General features: G+C 36.0%; 1 protein-coding gene across 7 annotated transcripts in view; it reads left to right on the forward strand.

Annotated features, from left to right (window-relative positions):
- The window catches only part of LOC126753046 (protein split ends), a 65,862-nt gene that overhangs the window by 1,972 nt on the left and 44,689 nt on the right, over nucleotides 1-19,201 (forward strand). For 6 of the 7 annotated variants that reach the window (XM_050464148.1, XM_050464152.1, XM_050464149.1 and 3 more), the window contains one exon: nucleotides 11,991-12,256. In XM_050464148.1, the coding sequence (XP_050320105.1) occupies nucleotides 12,165-12,256 (92 nt within the window). In that variant the 5' untranslated portion in view covers nucleotides 11,991-12,164. Of the gene's footprint in view, nucleotides 1-11,990; nucleotides 12,257-19,201 lie in introns of those variants that run through there. The other variant, XM_050464156.1, reaches the window with a different exon arrangement.

Raw genomic sequence — 19,201 nt, forward strand, 5'->3', positions numbered from 1 at the left:
TTGGAAACAGTAAAATAACTAAGTGTATAACTCTTAAAAATTTCTTATACATGAAATGTTCAACCATATGAATATACATATGTACATATGTATATGTACCAATGTATACATATATTTAGTATTATCTCTATTCACCAATTAATTATTATTATTTTTTCAAATTTTCAGCGCTTGAAAACATTTTAATCCATTCCGCCAATGCTTCGAATAATCAAGTAAATAGAAAATATCTAAAGTGGAGGAAATAAATTGATAATAAAATTTATGTTAGAGTTTAAAGAATGCGATTTAAGTTGATATTTTGATTTAAAAAAAAAACCGTGCAAATGGAAAATTGTGAGGAAATAAACAAGATTAAAGCATAATACATTCAATTACGGGTAAGAAATTTAAATTCTAGAGACTATGAGAGAATGGTAGTAACAAATCGAATTTAAAGAAAGGTTTAGATAATAGTATAATTTTGAATACATGAGGGCACTGTGGATTAATTTTGGACAGACGATTAAATTGTCAAACAATTGACTATGACTTTTATCAGTTAATATGTAGCTCTGTAATTGTAGCACTAAATATGCGAAATTGATCATACTATGTATGCATACAAGTGGAGGTACATGTGTTTTCTTAAATTCAGTCATACGATATTAATTATCATTCTAAACTTTTGAAAAGATGACTGCGTCATTTTTACCGGTTTTGGGCTTCTTTCCAACATGCGGAAACTTAGAATGGTTCCCAAGTACATCAACTTAAACTCGGCTATGGTCCCTTACAAAGATCGTAAAAGGGCTCTGCTAATGCGATTCGGGAAAAATATTTAAGGACGGTACATGTATTAGTGAAATATTCGTAGTGTGCGTAGACAATGACGAAGCGCTGAGATGAATAAGTTAACTAACGTTCAATAAAAAGAATGAAACTCCCATTAACATTTGTACATGTGTGTGTATGAATGCATACATTTCGAACGCGCCAGCAATTGAAAGCGGACAACCAAAGAATTTCACCAGATTTAGCTTTAAACTTAGGCAGTCAATGTAGAAATAAGAATAAAAATCCACTAAGTGGTAGGGGGCAGCAGTCATCTGAGGTCGGAGCGCTAGAACCATGAATTGGGTACCTCATGTTAGCGGCTCTCGCATACTTACGCAATTGTTAAGTGCAAACATCTACAAACTATAGTGAGCACCTCATGGATACGGTGTGCACGACCACGATGATGGTCCCCAACTCTGCTATTTGTACTAGAATACATTATGTCAGCCACATGATACACACACACACGCATCATCTGCTTTTTACACGAAATCGAGAGAGATACACTGATGCAGTAGTTGAAAGTGCGACAGAAATGCCATGAGTTCTATACTTGTGTATGTGTATCTCGCCTAAAGAGAGCTTGTCGCTACACAAAGCAGCAGCAGCAGCAACAGCCACAACGCAATAGGTAGTTAATCGGCATGAACGTGCAATAACAAATAGAACGCAGTTGCTGAAACTCAATACACTCAAACATGAGTACGTATATACTTAAATGTATATAGGCATATCCGCTATGAATAGGTTTGTTGGTTTATGTGGCTTTGCGCGTCACAGCCCAAAGAGCTGTAGGGGGTTTCGCTCACCGCGACAGCGCTACAAACGCAACGTCAAGTGCGAGAGGGAGCGAGCATTTGGTACCGCACGAGAGGTTTCGGTCGTAGAAACGAGATATCGAATGTGTTATGAATGTTTTTGGCAGCTTTAACGACAGCGGCACATACATACAGATTTATGCACATACATATGTATGTACGTAGAGAATTCGTTTCACAACGTTAAACCGCTTTGCACTCTGTTTTGCTATTCAATTTTACTGCAGTGCAGCAGAAGTCGAGCGACAAAAGTCGTTATTTGCTAGAAACTGGCATTTTGAACAAATGGAACGCATAGCCTGGTTTGTGCTCTGAGAGCCAAAAATCGGATCGGGAGAGAAAAGTACCGAAAAATAAAATGATTTCTTACAACTACATATTCAACATTGGTCACGTATTCAAACGTTTTGAGATTGCTTAATTTGTGCCATGAAATGGCTGCCGTACGCAGCGTCGAGTATTCGTTTCTCACCGCTCGACAACGCTCGTCTTGTTGCTTGAGTTTATGCTGCCGTGGCAAAGTTTGCACAATGTTAGTTCGGACTCCGGACAATTTGCGCTACTTTAATGCCACTTAATATGTACACATGTATGTGTGTATTGGTAATGCGTTTATGTACTGCAGCTTGCTGCAACCGATTTATGTTCGAATTGTAGGGTGCTCTCTCTTCCACAAAACGAAGAGCTGAGATAAATTTCGACGCTGACGCAGGCAAAAATCATTCAAGGGGCATCGTCGTGGCTAGGAGTTAGTCGCAGAATTACACACTGATAGTGCCTGGACGCGAATCCATAAAGAACGCCTGCCAAATACTTTTGTCGCAGAAGCGCTACCTATGTATGTATGTCGATTTCATTGCGAGGGTGTGTTTGTTGCGTAAATCTCCTCTATGATTAAATACACAAAACACTTGCATGTATAGGGTTGTATGTACATACATACATACATACTATTTACGTAAAAGCATATAATGCTCGTATCACATCGGTTATATCTTTTTGTTGTCGCTGTCTTATTTATTCATAAGATACATATTTATTGCATCTGCATCTGCATGAGTACATTCACACGTACTTACATATGTATGTACAACTAAGTTGGTATATACATAAATGCATGACGGTGTGCACTTTACACATTGTGTACAATAATTCCCGAATGCACTACTAAGTGTGTTGCATTCGACTAAACATAATGGTCGAAGGTGAATTCATATTAAATTTATGTACATACATATCTCTTTTGTCTACCCAAATCTTTGGGGACCAAAATTTACGAACTAATGTACTTAAATTATCTGTATATTCACATATGTACATCCATACATGCTACATACATATGTATATATAAAGCATTTAAGCGATTTTGATGATCCTGAATATATCCATTCTTGAGCCTTATTTCTATCCAAATCAACAAAGTTGTAAGATGTAAGAATAATGAAGCAAACATTGTTGTACCATCTATTCACTTATAATCCGTTAATCCCTAGTTGTTTTGGTGTCCACCGAATATATGAAGGATTTCCATCTTATATTTGATATGCTCCAGCGACCTCTTTTACATATAGTATACGTAATTAAATATTTTATTTTATCCTTAATAAAAAGACATTTGAAGTTCAGGCGACAAATGTCACCAGTTATTCAGTTTGATTGGTGCTAAGCTGGTAGTAGCAGAAGCTGCAAGGTCCAATATTTTTATTGGGTTTGGCCCTTTGGAGAGATTCCTGGTGGCTTTGGTTTAAACCTAAATGCTGGTAGAATTGAAAGGTTCAGTTCAGTGTAAAGTCGTATTGCGGTCGGGTGCCGGACCCACAGCATCGCAGAGGTTTTATATCGGCCTCGAACCCGACCAAGGTGGAAATGGTGTCCCTTCCACCTTAAACAATTGGAACCAAATAATGCTTGCAAAAAACTTGCTTTATCAACGGATTATTTTGATCTACTTAGGTGCTTTTCAGCACCGTGATGTTAGGCCATCAATGGCAGGTACTCACGTAAAACACACCGGACGTTGTCCTTTATGTAAATCTGATTAATTTTATATGAAAACCAACCTATGGGATGCTTATTCTTACATTTTTACTGCTTTAAATGTTCTTTTAATATACGATGTGTGTTCAAAAAATAACGTGAAGAAGAATTTTCATTTTTTTTATTATGTTGATGTAGGTTCATTAGAGCAGACCAATTTTTTTACCTCAAGTCGCGTATGTGGAAAATGTTCTACGGATCATTTTGAAAAATATTGCATAAGAGACTATGGGTCTAAAATCGGTTTATTTTCTTCTTCTATTCAAAAAGTATTTATGGTCTATGGAAGAGAAGAAAATTTTTGAAGATAATACTTATGTCAATGAGCGATAGAGAATAAAATAAATGAATGTGCTGTTCATGTGTATTCTAATATAAGACATTTGTGTTGAATTTAGAATTCCGTATTAGTATTTACATATTTTTCACTTTTATATTCTCTAACACTTCACTAATTCGTTTGTACACATTTATTTCTCACTATAAAGTACAAATATAGCTTTCATTCAATATTTCTTCTTCAATTTTATTTATTTACACATTAACCTAACGGTTGTAAACTGAGAAATAGCCAGTGTTCCTTTACGAAAACTTTTTAAATGAACCGAAATGAGTAAAGATAACGGGGGTATACCCAATAGAAGAAAATAAATAAAGTATTCGATTATCGCGCATAATTCCTTTCTGCTTTGGAAGCCTTCGGCCGCGATTAAAAAAAACCTTGGGCCAACAGCGGGGTGTTCTAATTTTTTTGTTTACGTAGGACTTCTTTTGCGTTAGCGGCCTTTCGTCGCTCTTCGAAAAAAAATAACCCTGGTCTATCCAGCACCGAGGTTTCTCAAGAGAAGGGAATTTGAAAAATATTTTTGTCCATCATCTTTCCTTTTATTTTATTTTTGTTCGTTTGCAAAATTTATTAGTATAGTAACACGGTTATTTGTCAGCATGCAACCGTTAGAATTGAACAATAAGTTAAATATTGAATAAAATCTAATAAAATGTGTTCAAACGTATTGGTGAAGTGTTAGGGGGGATATCAAACTGGAAATACATTTTAAATCGGGAAATACTTAAAATAGTTGAAACTTTCAACTTTAAATGCAAATATCTCGAAATGGCATGGCTTTATTTATTTATATTCTTGATCTGGAGGACCTGCTATATCCGCCCTACCTATTTCATTCTCGTAATCCTGGGACGGTATTCTAAAGCCGGCCCAATTGTCTTGTACTAGAATACAAATGAACAGAACATTCATTCACAAGTAAAACGCGCAAACGGTGTTTATTTTTTCTGAAATGTGACATAATTTATTTATTTTTTGGTAATTTTCAAGAAAATGTTTATTTATGCATATGTAGGTACATATCAATAGCGCCTACAAACAGCTATGTGGATTTCGAAGTGAGTAATTTGAATTCAATGTGCATAAAATTTTAATTTGTGAAATAAATTCTGCTGAAGTGAGTTCTAAATTCAATCCACAAATTTATCGCGTTACGTAACAAAACCTCTTTTTTTTAAATAAGTATGTAAAATTGTGGAATAACATAAAAAAAATTAATTTGGTGAAGTGCAAGTGTCAAAATAAGTGAAATAAAGGAACGAACAAATTATGTGTGTATGTAGTTTTCGATAATCAAAATGCTAATATTTGTATATAAGTAAGTATGTTGAATAAAGAGAAATCTCCATCAATTCGATCGAAACACTAAAGAATCTCCTAACGTTCGCGCTAACAACCGCACCCCAATGCGCATTAAATGCGACTAAATGGCAGAGAAAGCAAGTCGACGAGTGTAGGCGCTCGCGCTCGGCCCCAACTGCGCCGGCAGCGCTAAAACAACACGACAATGAAACCAGCCAGCGCCGAGTTTTAAAGTCAGAAAAAAACACCTAAAATACATTCTCGTATATAAATTGCACATATGGGTAGGGGGTCGAAGAGGCCAAGAGAAGAACAAGTATCTTTTGCTTGGTCTTCGATTGATGTGACGGAATTGTGTGAGCATGTGTATGGGAATATCGATGTGAGTGTGATTGTTCGCTGTGGCGTTTGCATATGTGTACAGAGTGGACCCCAAGTACTTAATAATGACAGAGAGAGAATAAGGTGGTTATTTTAACCCCCCTGCCGCACGATTGCTGATCAGACCTATGGTGGGCAAACTTAGTGTACTTACTTGGCCAGCCAACAGCTCATGTTAAATACCTCACCGCGGCTTATGAACTACTGCAACTACACACAAAGATAACAATGTATGTAGGTGTGTTGTAACTCACGTCTGCATGAAAATATACACCTACTTATGGTATACTATATATAAGTGGATGGTTAGGCATACGGCCCCACAACCGAGCGTGTATATTTGTGTACTGTGTATGTGTGTAAATATTCCTCGTCGCCGCTATAGCACCTTCCATACTTCGGCCAATCCACTTGAACAACACCAACGAAAGTATATAAACTCTTATATAAAAGTACTTATAAACGTACATAAATAGCATTTGTGTTTCCGTTTACTGTTTATATATATGTACTTATGTATATCATAAAATCATTTACATATGTATGTATGTTTGTGTAGCTATTTACATGGTCCATGTGTTGTTTTTCCATGCAATGTGGGGTCTTTTGAAAACTTGTGAGCACTTGCATGGATTCCTACATCCACATAAGTATGTACATACATATGTATGTAAGTCCAAACGCATGTATGTATGTATAATGATATTTCTACAACGGTATGAGTGTGACGAAATGTGCAGTGGGAGATGGACGGTGCATTTTCCTTCGTGCCGCTGTGTGGGTGTGCTTATGTGATCGGCTGGGTTGCACATGATGCTTGGAACCTGCACTGTTTCCACAGAGGCAAACGTCAATAGTACATACTACATGTATTATTTATGTGGACATGTATGTATGTATGTGTACAAGTGGGGCCGGGATAATGATGCAAGTGGGCAGACAACACGAATTCGAAACCGAGCAATGCATGCTTCAGTCGCTAGTCAGGCTGCCGGAAATTTAGCTCACTTGTTAGTTCGTCCAGTTTTTATACATATATCCATATATCCATACATTCGTATGTACAAGTCTTGGGCTATAACTGGAATAAACGAACATACTAGTATATTGTACATAATAATTTACTTGATCTTTCCTGCACTTCTCAACACCCGCATTGCATCCTCGAAAAACGCATGTTTTCACTGTGCTGGTGTTTTTGAATTTGTGGAGCAGGTTTATTTCTGCATACATACATATGTATGTATTTACCTATGTACATATATGAGTTGCTTTGACGAGTCTGCGCACAACAAAACAGCAACGTAAAGTGAAATAAAAACACAGAGCTCGTATTTATTTAGTTTTTTCATGCAATCGCATTTTATATAACGTCGACGATAACGTCAACGGCTTTGCTAGCGACATTGTCCGGGGCTTTAAGGATTTCTGGGCATAAGCTTGAACAGATAAAAGCAAGAATCCATAATATCTTTATATGTACATATGTAAGTATGTACAACAGCTCTTACATACGACATACATACATATGTATGTATGTATGTATGTATGTATGTGTTTATGAAATGAACTCCCACTTTGCTGCAATTTCTTGGCGGTGGAGGCTAAATGCAATAACACCAACGGGGCTATTAGATACTTGCACAGTAGTGACAAACGGCGCTAGTTTTATATTCATATATGTATGTACATATGTAAGTATAATAAAACAATTATATATAAAAATAACAACAAATGTTTGCCGCATTGTTGCCTTTAAAATGTACTTACATACATATATACATATATGTATACTATATATACATATGTACATACATATATACATATGTATGTAGATATGTAAATAATTCCACGTAATCAATACAATTGAATGAATCCATTTTCAATGCAAGTTATAAAAGTGAATCCAGTGCTTTTTTAATGCAAGTATGTCCGCTAAATTAAATTTGGGGCAACCAACTGAGGGGTAGGGAAATACACGGACAGGGAACTGCTTCAAACACTACTACTGTATTTCCTATTTAGCGCTTAACCTCCAGAAAAGTTGTGATCTGAAGGGTGATTCTATGCCACGCAGGTGTGCTGAAGTACATACATATGTATGTACATAAATATATTATTAATAATTTGTTAATTTTTTTTGTTTTGATTTATTGTGTTTTGTGTTACACTCCTATTATTTTGAACACAGCTGGGCCTACATACATTATTTTATTAATATTCAGGATCTCAATCTTTGATTCCAAGTTTTCATTTAATGTTAATTCTTCTGAAAGGACATAATCAATAAGAGCCGTATCCTAAGTAAAGCATAGTTCTCTAATTTATTTGTGGTAGTTTAAACCCTTAACAGGGAAGGCAACGTCAGATACCCTATGAAATATATGTACATATGTATGTATATGTATATATATGCACATATATCAATATGACGAACTGGGGTGAATTTTAGAATAGCATTCAGCGATTTCGGTGTTAAAAAATGGTTGCAAGCAAACAAACCAAACAAATTGAATCCCAGTGACGAGCTTAGTTGATTTAGCCACGTCCGTCTGTCTATCCGCCTGTCTGTATACACGTACTAGTATTTCAGTTATTGAGATATCAATCTGAAATTCACACGTCCTTTTCTCTCCCGGAATTTGCTAATTTTTTGACAAATATAAATAATTATATGTTTAAACTGATGCACTGTGTATATTATAAGAATAAAAATATAAAATAAGTATGTTTTTCTTTCGGCTAAGAATAAAAATTGACCTCCCCATCTCCCATATACTATGTACACATGTATGTATGTATTTATGTATGTATAAGTCTCAGTCAGGATTTTGACTAAATAGCAACAAACACATGTACGAAGGCCTAGAGGAAATAGTATCTTCTATAAATGATAAAATTTGTGTTTTAATGACGCAACCCTTTATACATATCTATGTACATACATATGTATATTAATTTGGTTTTCTGTACAAAAGTAGTAGGCAACATTCACTTCCAGATCGTTAAAGGTAGTTAGGAACATTTGAATGAGTATGTATGTAATTATGTATTGTAAGTAGGAGACTGCGTTACAAATAAAATAAGATTTCTTACTAAATTTGCTAGCAATCGTGTGTGTGAGTGTGTTATTATTCTGTTCTCATATGTATGTACGTATGTATGTAGGTATGAGGAGTATCTATCTCTCTTTGCATGTGGTTGTTGTTATATACTGATTTATACATTTGTAGATACATAAGTATGTGTGGAAAAGTGAAGTAGTAGAAAAGGAATCAGCAACCCTACAAAGGCTTAGCCCGACATTGCAACAATAGCGCTATAAGGAAAAATAACACCAAATTTATATTTATATGCGCTCATCACAATTGTATTTATATACATAAGTAAGTATGTCCATATGTGTAATAGCTCAAATTTTATAGAAATCTTTACCATGAATTCCCATCAAATGAGAGCCGCACATCATACATACCCACATGTTCAATCGTCAATTTTTAGAAAATGTCAACTATGGGACACCCTGTGTAACTGGCAAAAACCGTACATAGTGTGCGTATTATATCTTTACCTAAACAAATCATACAAATTTTTTATAAGAGTTTATGCATTCATATAAACACGTATGTATATATGCATGTGTGTTCGTATGAAAGTTAAAAGCGCTTATTTTGATCGACTCTCTCGTTCTAGCATTTACAACTGTTCTCTACATCGCATATTCTCTGTTTTTCTACCACCCTTTTCTTCTTCGCACACTAGTGTAATGAAAGAACCAAGAACAATATGACAGAACCAAAATTTACAAAACGGCAACCAACTCATCAACTTCATTGCCATGCACACAGTCTCATTAATACATACGTTTGTACATACACACAAATCTATTCTGCTATGTAAATAAATCGAAAATTCTCTCTTCTTTCGCGCGTACTCAGCAAGTTTTACCACTTAATACCTCCCTCCCGTGCGCAAACATCATCTAGTCAATTATATACTCGTATTAAGAAAACATTTCGCCATGTTGCCAGTTTTCGTCGACTTGTTTCTTTTTTTCTCTATTCACTCATTTGGTATTGTATGTACGTTCGGCTCTTGCTGCTTTCGCTGTGCCTACAGCAGTCGCTGCAGTAGCCGCTGCCGACGCTGCTATCGGTGCTGTTTGCCCTGATCTATTGTGCTGCTTTAACATTGCTTTTGTGTGCGTACGTTGTTGCCACATTTCCAGTTTCCGTTAATTGTATACGAGCCGAGTAGATTTATATACACACATATACACATACGCGCACACAAACTCAAGCCAATTTAGCTGAATTAAAGTATGTATGGGTTTGTATCTACAAAACAACCGACTGAACGGTCACAATAAAATGTTATATGGAATTTTCAACATTTGGTCATGTTTTGTTCGTGCTTCTCACATTTTAGGCATGTGAATACACAAGCAGCCATACATTGATATTATATATGTTTATATAGGAGCACATACATATGCATATACACATACTGCTGTTATAAAAGCACGTTGGTAGGTAGCTCTTCGTACAAATTAGAGTAAGAAGTTGATGGTCGGTCGATTGCGGGCTAGAAAAATATGTATAGACACATGTATGTATGTATGTACATACATTTGTATATATGTATAATCACATTTTTCTTATAATTGTTTACTTACAAGCGGCCATAAAGAAATAAATTTGTATGTACATATCTACAGTTGCTCACAGAATTGAGCGTACAGCAATTATTATTGAAGTAAAACCTTAATACCAACTTCTATACCGAGTCTATTAATATTTTATTTATATCTATTAATTAACAAAGTCTTCGAGTACTTTTTTATTTTTCTTTAAATCAATAGTTTATTAATAATAATTAGTTATTAAAGATAGGAAAACTATGTATCTTTTGTCGTGGCATATCTTTTATTTTTTGTGTGGAGGCTACGAACATTTCCTTCCAAGTCTTACTTATTTCACGCTTAAAGCTATGTATCTCTGTTTCCTAGGTGAATATAATGTATGTAACTTATGTATGACTTAAACCCACAAATTCGCAACGGTGACGATTTAAATTGTTTGATAGCATTATACAGCCAGTCCCGACCTACATACTTATGTACATTCAAGTATGCTTGGATCAAAACGATAATTGTATCTCGAGTTCTCTGTAACTGCCGTAAATTTCTTGAAAAAATGTCCATTTAATAGCTTTGTATCCTTCAGTAATCTACCCACTTTCCCATACTTTTAACGATTTGTTAACATGGACAATACCGAATTCTAGCCGTTTAGTTCTAGTTATTCAAGGATTATTTCTCCAGCGTTACCAAATATCATAAGACAGTTTAACAACTTTGCGATAGTTTCTGTTTAAAGTGGGTTACAATGCTAAGTTGTTAATATGTATATCCGTATCTGTTTAGAAAAAACCTATTTATACGCTCAATTGTGTGAACAACTCTACATCATAACATGTTTTATGCTCATATGCTGCTGGTATGCTACTACCAGCTCCATACATTTCCATAGGTAGCTATTAAAAACCATGAGTTTTTTTAGAATTTTCATAGTATCTTCTTGGAATGATTTTAAGTTCGGAATCATATCGCATGTACATATACATATATACATACATATGTATGTATACGCATATCATTTACACATTATACATATGAAATTCCTCTATTAACGATGATAACCTCAAAAATATGGATTCAAAACCAAAACGTTGCTTTCGCAATATAGACATTGCAATGGTGAAACAAGTCTTATGGATCGACTCACTAGATCAATGTTGTCGTGTTTTGCAACTTATTAACAACGGCTTTACCCGTTAGATTTGGCTTCATGTGGAGTTCCCGCTACAGAAACCTCAAACTTTTACTGTTTGGAACTGGAACTAGGTTCAACCCAGAAATTAAAGGAGCTCATTTCTAAGACTAAAATTAAAAAGAACGTTCTGTTCTTCGGCGTGTATTTTGTTGTCGGAGATCCCTTTTAGGTTACAAATATTGTACTCCACAACAAAATACACGCCGAAGAACAGAATACAAATCTATTTGGAAAAAAAAATATCACAAACGGTTTTTTTTTAATTTTTTTTATACTATAATGTTATTTAGAATAACAGATTCCAAACAATGTCTGCAATTTATGTATGTATATCGATTCTTACAAGATTGATACCTAATAAGAAAACTACATTTGTACATACATATGTACATATGTATGTATTTGGCAATAAAAAATAAAAACTTTAAACAATTGTATTTCTTTTTCTTACAGTAAATGTGCGTGTGTAAGTGCTTATAATACATTAAACTCAGATTATTCGCATTCTATCGACGACTTTTCGGAAAAATAATTTAACGATAAGCATATTCAGTCGTCCTTCAAAGTGAATGGGGTGGAGCGCGCCCCTCTTAAAACAAGTCGCCTCCATGAAGTTTTATAAACAAAATGGTACGTGAAGAAACCCGAAAAATTTGTTTTGGTCAAATACCCGAAGCGAGATTACGTGAGGATACAAAAGGCAGAGAACACTTAAAACGGTAAGTTTAGAAATCAGTAGTTATAAATACATAAGCATACATTTTGGACTCTATGAATTTGAATCTCCCCAATGCGATATTATACTAGTTTTGCCGAATCCTTAGGAACTAGAAAAGGGTTGCAGAAGTGAGTTTGGAAGTTAATGCACGATAATTTATTATGTGTCACAAATAATTTTTTACTTGGTTATAAGATTATCGAAAAAAGTCCGTCTTTTTGTGAAATATCAACTTATCCCAGCAATTCCATAGATAGATGTGCTTACTTACATATGTACATAGTACATTTGCACATACTATATCTACTATATGTAAGTAATTAAGGAGTGACAGCATAGTGGATACAAAGTGGTGACGAATCCATTTGTTATCAAAAACAATTCCAAAAGCAGGCGTTCATTCATTTAAATAAATTCCGAACATCAATTTCGCCCCATGCTGTGTAATATTCATCCACATCATAGCCATCAAAAGGAATGGCCACAAGACAGTTGCTTTGCGTAAGAGAACATACACAGAAGCGGGAGCTAGTCAGGAGTATCATAGCAGCTGACAAGACGAGAAAGAAAATATACACAAATGCATACATACATGGATATCTACATTCATAAAAATTGTTTGACACATACATACAACGTATGTACAATAGCTGCATTTATGCTTATTTAGATGTCACATAGTTGTATGTGTAACCAAGAATGTTTGTGGTTGAGATACAAAGCCAAAGCGGTATTGCTAGAAGTTGGACTTCCTGTATAAACTCATACATTCACATTCATGTATGCACAGGCATATTCGTGCTGAAGAACTGCCTAGCTAGTTGTTCTGAAGAAACGGTTGAGTGGCAACTGACGTCTCACGCTGCTGCGAATTTTTCAGCTCTTTATATAAAACCCTGTTTATATTTTCCAGTAGAAAATCCTTGCCTGGTGTGGGCCTCTTTTCGCTTCCTCTGACCTTCTTCAGTCTTTCATATGGTTGAAGTCGTTTTGTGCATTTTGTGTGAACCTATCCAATCTACAGACACATGCTTACGTCCACATCGGTGTGTGTGTGTGTTTGCATGGCTGCGTCACATGAATAACGAAAACAACTCCCAGTTGAGGAGTAGAAAAGCAACGGCCGGCGACGTTGCCGCTGAGACTATCTGAAACTTGGCGGTAAGTTGTTGTTGCTTTTTTTTATTTTTGTTTTGTTGTCAGCCCGTCTTTTCACTTTGGTGACTACAGTCACATTTCTAAATGAAGCCGACGGCTACGAAACGATTCACCAAGCAACCAACCAACAAACCAGCCAGCCAAGAAATAAAAACAAACATAAAACAAAAAATACAAGCACACACACTAACACGTTCGTCGAGTAGGTAATTGTCGTCAAACGTTGTTGGAATCGGAACAGGCGAAGAGTGCATGTTACTCAGCGAGGCAGCAGCAACGCACGAACGCTTGTGTGCCAAAGTACAATTCGGGCAAATACGAATAAGTATCTCGTGCGTGTGTTCGCATTCGTAGGTAATATGAAATCAAAGGTGGTAGTAGCGGTGGTTGGTGCGCATCCACAACAATGCGCTGTGTGAAATGTGGCAACATCGCAACGACGACAATGTTGTTTTGTATAAATCCATTTGCGAGTTGCTATAGCCAGAGCAGCTCGGCATTTTAGCTCTGGCTCTCACAGTTTCTGTGGCGGGCTGTCGGTGCTTTCTGCCTGCTGTCGATGGCTGCGCTGATGTGTTATGCCTGCGCGTAACTGCGAGATACAAAGAAGCAACTACAATTTGCTCGCCTCTTTCTTTGTTTGTAGTAATTTTAGTTGCGTTTCAGGTTATTTCTACACGTCATGGTTCGGTTGTCTGCCTGTCTGCTGCCCGCCAACCGAACGTCTGTTAATCGGCCCTAGCGACCGTCTGTCGTCCGTCCGTTCCTCAATCTACATATCTATTCGCATGGCAGCTGTGTGCGTGTTTACCTTTTCTGTAGGCTGTTTGGCCGTGAATGTGTTAGTTCTCGTTTGTGTTTTCGTGTAGGTTTCATCGTCACCGTTTTGTTTTTCTCGATTTCGAGTTATTTCGCAGATACTATTTATTTTTCATGTCTGCTTTAGAATACACAATTCACGGTAATTGCTTGTTGTTGCCTCTGCTGCCGATGTTCATGTTATCGCCGTTCTCTGCTGATGCTATTTCGCTATAGTAGTTTCATTATATTGTATGTATTTCGCGAAGTAGGTATCTGACGGATACTCGTTTGGTAAACAATTTTTTTCTTTACCTTACCGGTATATGTTTATGTGTGCCTTCATGGCGTAATGTTTATTTTCTTCCAACATTTTGTGTTGGCTATTTCCCGAAAGCGGCTAAAATCTATTGTAAGGAATACATACATAAGTACATACATACATATATTATTTATGAGAACCTCATCCATAGTCAAGCTGGTATAGTGGGGCTACTAAAGTTTAATCATCCAGTTTCGTTTAACAAGCTTGAAATGACTCCTTAGTACCGGTTATGTACTATTACATGTGCATGTGTGGGTATGCTTTCTTCGGTTATTTTAACTTGTATTTTTTTTCATTGATCATGTTATTGATGGATTTTTATTTCATAAGCACCTCTTAACACTATAAAATGTACAAAATAATATACATATGTACATACATACATACTTATTTCCTCCTTATATACAGATGTACATACATAGATATGTATATATGTACATGTGCTAAACACAAACCTGCATGTGTTTACAAATATATTTTTTATTCCCCTGCCAGAATATTAAATAATATACATACATACACTGAATCCTAATGTCTGCAAATGAATAATAACGGATAGTCTATTTCTATCTGGGTTCAGCGCATGATTTGCATAATCTTTAGCAAAATAAAAAACGATAAATATGCGTACCATCGGCCACATATGTAACTGAAAACACTATTAAAATTTTAGAATAACAAAACGGAGAGTTAGCATGTTATATTATTAAAAAATGAGATAATTTGTAAATATTGGTTAATTGGAGTTATTTCTACCTACCAACATAGAATACATACATCCATATGTAGATATGTATATACATATTTTTGAACGTAAAAGGAACCTTAGACCTCACTGGATTACAATCAGCGGTCTTTCACACACACACGTGGTACGTTTATTTACTACAACCAAAAAAATCTCATATGGATATGACTACGATGTAAAAATGTATTTACAAAAACTTACACGTACTCACATATACATACATATGTATAATCCATAGGTGGACATACAAACAAGTGTATAAAAGCAAATAAGTGAATATGTACAATTCCATTCGTATTTAGCCAAGAACTAAAGTATGTACTGAATAAATTCACACATGTGTACATATGTATGTACGTGTGTACTATATGTATGTTCGTAGTTATTGCAGTAAGAAATTAATTTAATTACAATTGGAACAAAACGAATGAAGAAACGCGCTCGTCGCTCAGTCGAGCAATCAGCCGAGTCAGTGGCAGCGAGGGAACGTCAAAACATGAAAAAGGCAAATTGTTTATTGGATGGTGTGGTGCGGTAATGGAAAATGAGTCATGCGGCGGAGCAAAACAGATGCACGTACCGTACTCACTAACACCAGCACGCTCATGCGAAAATTGATAAATAGTACAAATTTCAACTATACACATAGTTATGTATGTATGTACATATAAGTATAAGTACATACATACATACATATGCCGAGCTCAATATGTGAGTAATAGTGGGCATACGCCAGACATGGAATGGAATAACACACCATCCGGCGAATGAAAAGCCACTTATATAAATACGTGCCTTCTCACATATGGATGGATAAAAATAAATATAAGTATGTATATAACCGGAGAACGGCAAGTAAGATTGAATTCGAGCTTGTGTGAAAGTGTAAACACAATGGCTACGACAGACTGCAAACTACATCTGTCAAATATTAAAATACACACGTTCTTATGGGCAGTGTTATTTCGACAGCTGCACGACTACACGACTGCAGGCCGACAGTTGCCGTTCTCGCTAACTTCAAATTGCTCCTATTTTTGCCAACGACAGTACGACGACAGTAGAGTTGACAGTAGAATGGAAGATAGAAAGAGGAGGTAGAGTGGTGATGCCACTAATATGTAAAATGTAAAATTATTCACAGCTCTAACAAACTTGATGTTATTTAACAAATAAAAGCATAAAATAGCTATATTATAGCTCTATTATATCATTTGTAATAACAATTGATAATTTAAAGCAAAAATATTGACCTATTTACTTATTTTTTGCATAAAAAATTTCACTTTGAACAAAATTCATTGAAGTGAAAGGAATTAGTATGGCCACAACGAAATTGTGTACATACAAAATGGACAACTGCGTTGTTTTGTGTACATGCCGGCCATTGTGTTGTTGTTGCTTCTCAAAATGTACATGTAGTAAGATGAACAACGACGTTCTCAGTTCACTGTCGTGCCGCTGCAGTCTGTCGTAGCCATTGTGTTTACACTTTGAGCCTCCATAGACATGTGAGCAAATTTCTTTCTTCGCAATTTCCCAGCTATTCACTTGCACACCACCGTTGTAGTCGGACGCGACGAGTTGCTCTCCCGTCAGTCGCAACTCGAGCCCAACTCTATTGCATTCCCGCTGCCACAATTTTAAGTCAAGTCTGTATAAAATTTTCTAATTTGGTTTTTTTTATGCAGATGTAGGAACACGAGTGTGTTTAATTTTTTTGCTACGAATTTTTTGAAATCCATATGGATATTCATACAAAATAAAATTGGTTCAAATTATTTAAAATTAAAACCTTTCCTTGTTTATATGTACATACATACATATGTACATATGTATATACATACTTGTGGTTATTCATAAAAACGAAAATTTATTTGTTTTTAAAAGGCACAACACAAACTTTATAGTATATTATGAACTACATATGTATGTATGCATGTTATGTGGATATGTGCATATTTAAAATGTATAAAAACGTATTAAATTGCTGTATTCCTCACATACAACCGTTTCTCCGAAAACTTAGTGTTTATTAGCTATGGTAGCTTAGTATTTTCGGATATTACATCACACAAAAATGGAGAGGAAAGCAGGAACAAAAACAAGTTTCGATTAAAAATATTTAGAAATACTTGTAAGCTGTATTGAACTTAAAATTACACAGAGTGATCTGCTTTCTCCAGGCTGGACAAGGAAGCACAGAAAATGGGTCTGGCAGTGAACGAGGGCAAGACGAAATATCTCCTGTCATCAAACAAACAGTCGTCGCATTCGCGACTTGGCACTCACGTCACTGTTGACAGTCATAACTTTGAAGTCGTAGATAATTTCGTCTATCTTGGAACCAGCGTAAACACCACCAACAATGTCAGCCTAGAAATCCAACGCAGGATAACTCTTGCCAACAGGTGCTACTTCGGACTGAGTAGGCAATTGAGAAGCAAAGTCCTCTCTCGACAAACAAAAACCAAACTCTATAAGTCACTCATAATTCCCGTCCTGCTGTATGGTGCAGAGTCTTGGACGATGTCAACAACGGAATACCGCATTCGATGGAACGATGAGCTGTACGAGATATACGACGACATCGACATAGTTCAGCGAATTAAAAGACAGCGGCTACGCTGGCTAGGTCATGTTGTCCGGATGGACGAAAACACTCTAGCTCTGAAAATATTCGACGCAGTACCCGCCGGGGGAAGCAGAGGAAGAGGAAGACCTCCACTCCGTTGGAAGGACCAAGTGGAGAAGGACCTGGCTTCGCTTGGAATATCCAATTGGCGCCACGTAGCGAGAAGAAGAAACGACTGGCGCGCTGTTGTTAACTCGGCTATAATCGCTTAAGCGGTTTCTACGCCAATTAAGAAGAAGAAGATCTTTATAAATTATAATTCTATCAATTAAAATTGAGATTAACCGACCTCAGACTTTCTTATGATCCTATGTAGTTTTTATATTTCAGAGGATTAAGTAAAACCCTAAATAAACAGTTATTATCTTTGTGCAACTAAATTTATTGAACTCTTGATTCTTCAAATAAAATAACTTAACGTTTAATGCTGATGTTTCACCTTGAAAATTTGGTACATACATACTTATGCAGGTATTTACCATATAGAAATAATAGTTTATAAAATCATCTTGCTGACAGCTTGGTTTATTTCGTACAATATATTATGATGGACTCAATAAGATCTCCTATAGACTCTTTGTTCTTGAAGTAGCGTTGATTGTTCCCTCATACGCGTATTCATTGGAAAGTGCTCGCTCGGTATGCGCAACACCTTTCGAAAGTCTCAAATTACGCTCAGCAAAGTGTGGTCGCCGGTTGTGTAATGAATTCAAGCCTTAGTCAGACACGTACAGCGTATATTTATTGCCCATACCCAACGTCAGTGTATATATTTATGTACATACTTATATGTTTGCTATTTCATGTGTGGTAGAAAAGAATTCATGCTAAATACTGTGTCGGTACAATTTTTATTGAAAGTTCTCAAATAACACAACTTAAAATATACATATGTATGTATGTACATAGTACATACATATGTATACTACATGTATACTACAAACATATTAGGAGAATGGAATATGCATGTACATATTGCTTGATTATACTAAATAGCATATGCAGTACGTCAGATCCTGGCATCACATGTGGGTCGCGTTAAGAAAGGTGTGTGTGCATGCATGATTTCTGTTGCCCATAATTTGGCATACGTAAAGCCCGTGTTTAGCGCGGTTCGTCTATTTTTTTTGTCACATACATATGTAGTTCACCATTGCTTGGCTTCCGCGTTGTATTTAAAAGTCTGCCCTGCGAAAGGCCATGAGTGGGTGGGAGCCTCCAGTACCTGTAGACTAGGTACGTAGAACATGCTCAGAAAGCACATTTTTTATTTAAGATTATA

The sequence above is a fragment of the Bactrocera neohumeralis genome, chromosome 3, assembly GCF_024586455.1.
Source record: "Bactrocera neohumeralis isolate Rockhampton chromosome 3, APGP_CSIRO_Bneo_wtdbg2-racon-allhic-juicebox.fasta_v2, whole genome shotgun sequence".
NCBI classification, from domain to species: Eukaryota; Metazoa; Arthropoda; class Insecta; order Diptera; family Tephritidae; genus Bactrocera; species Bactrocera neohumeralis.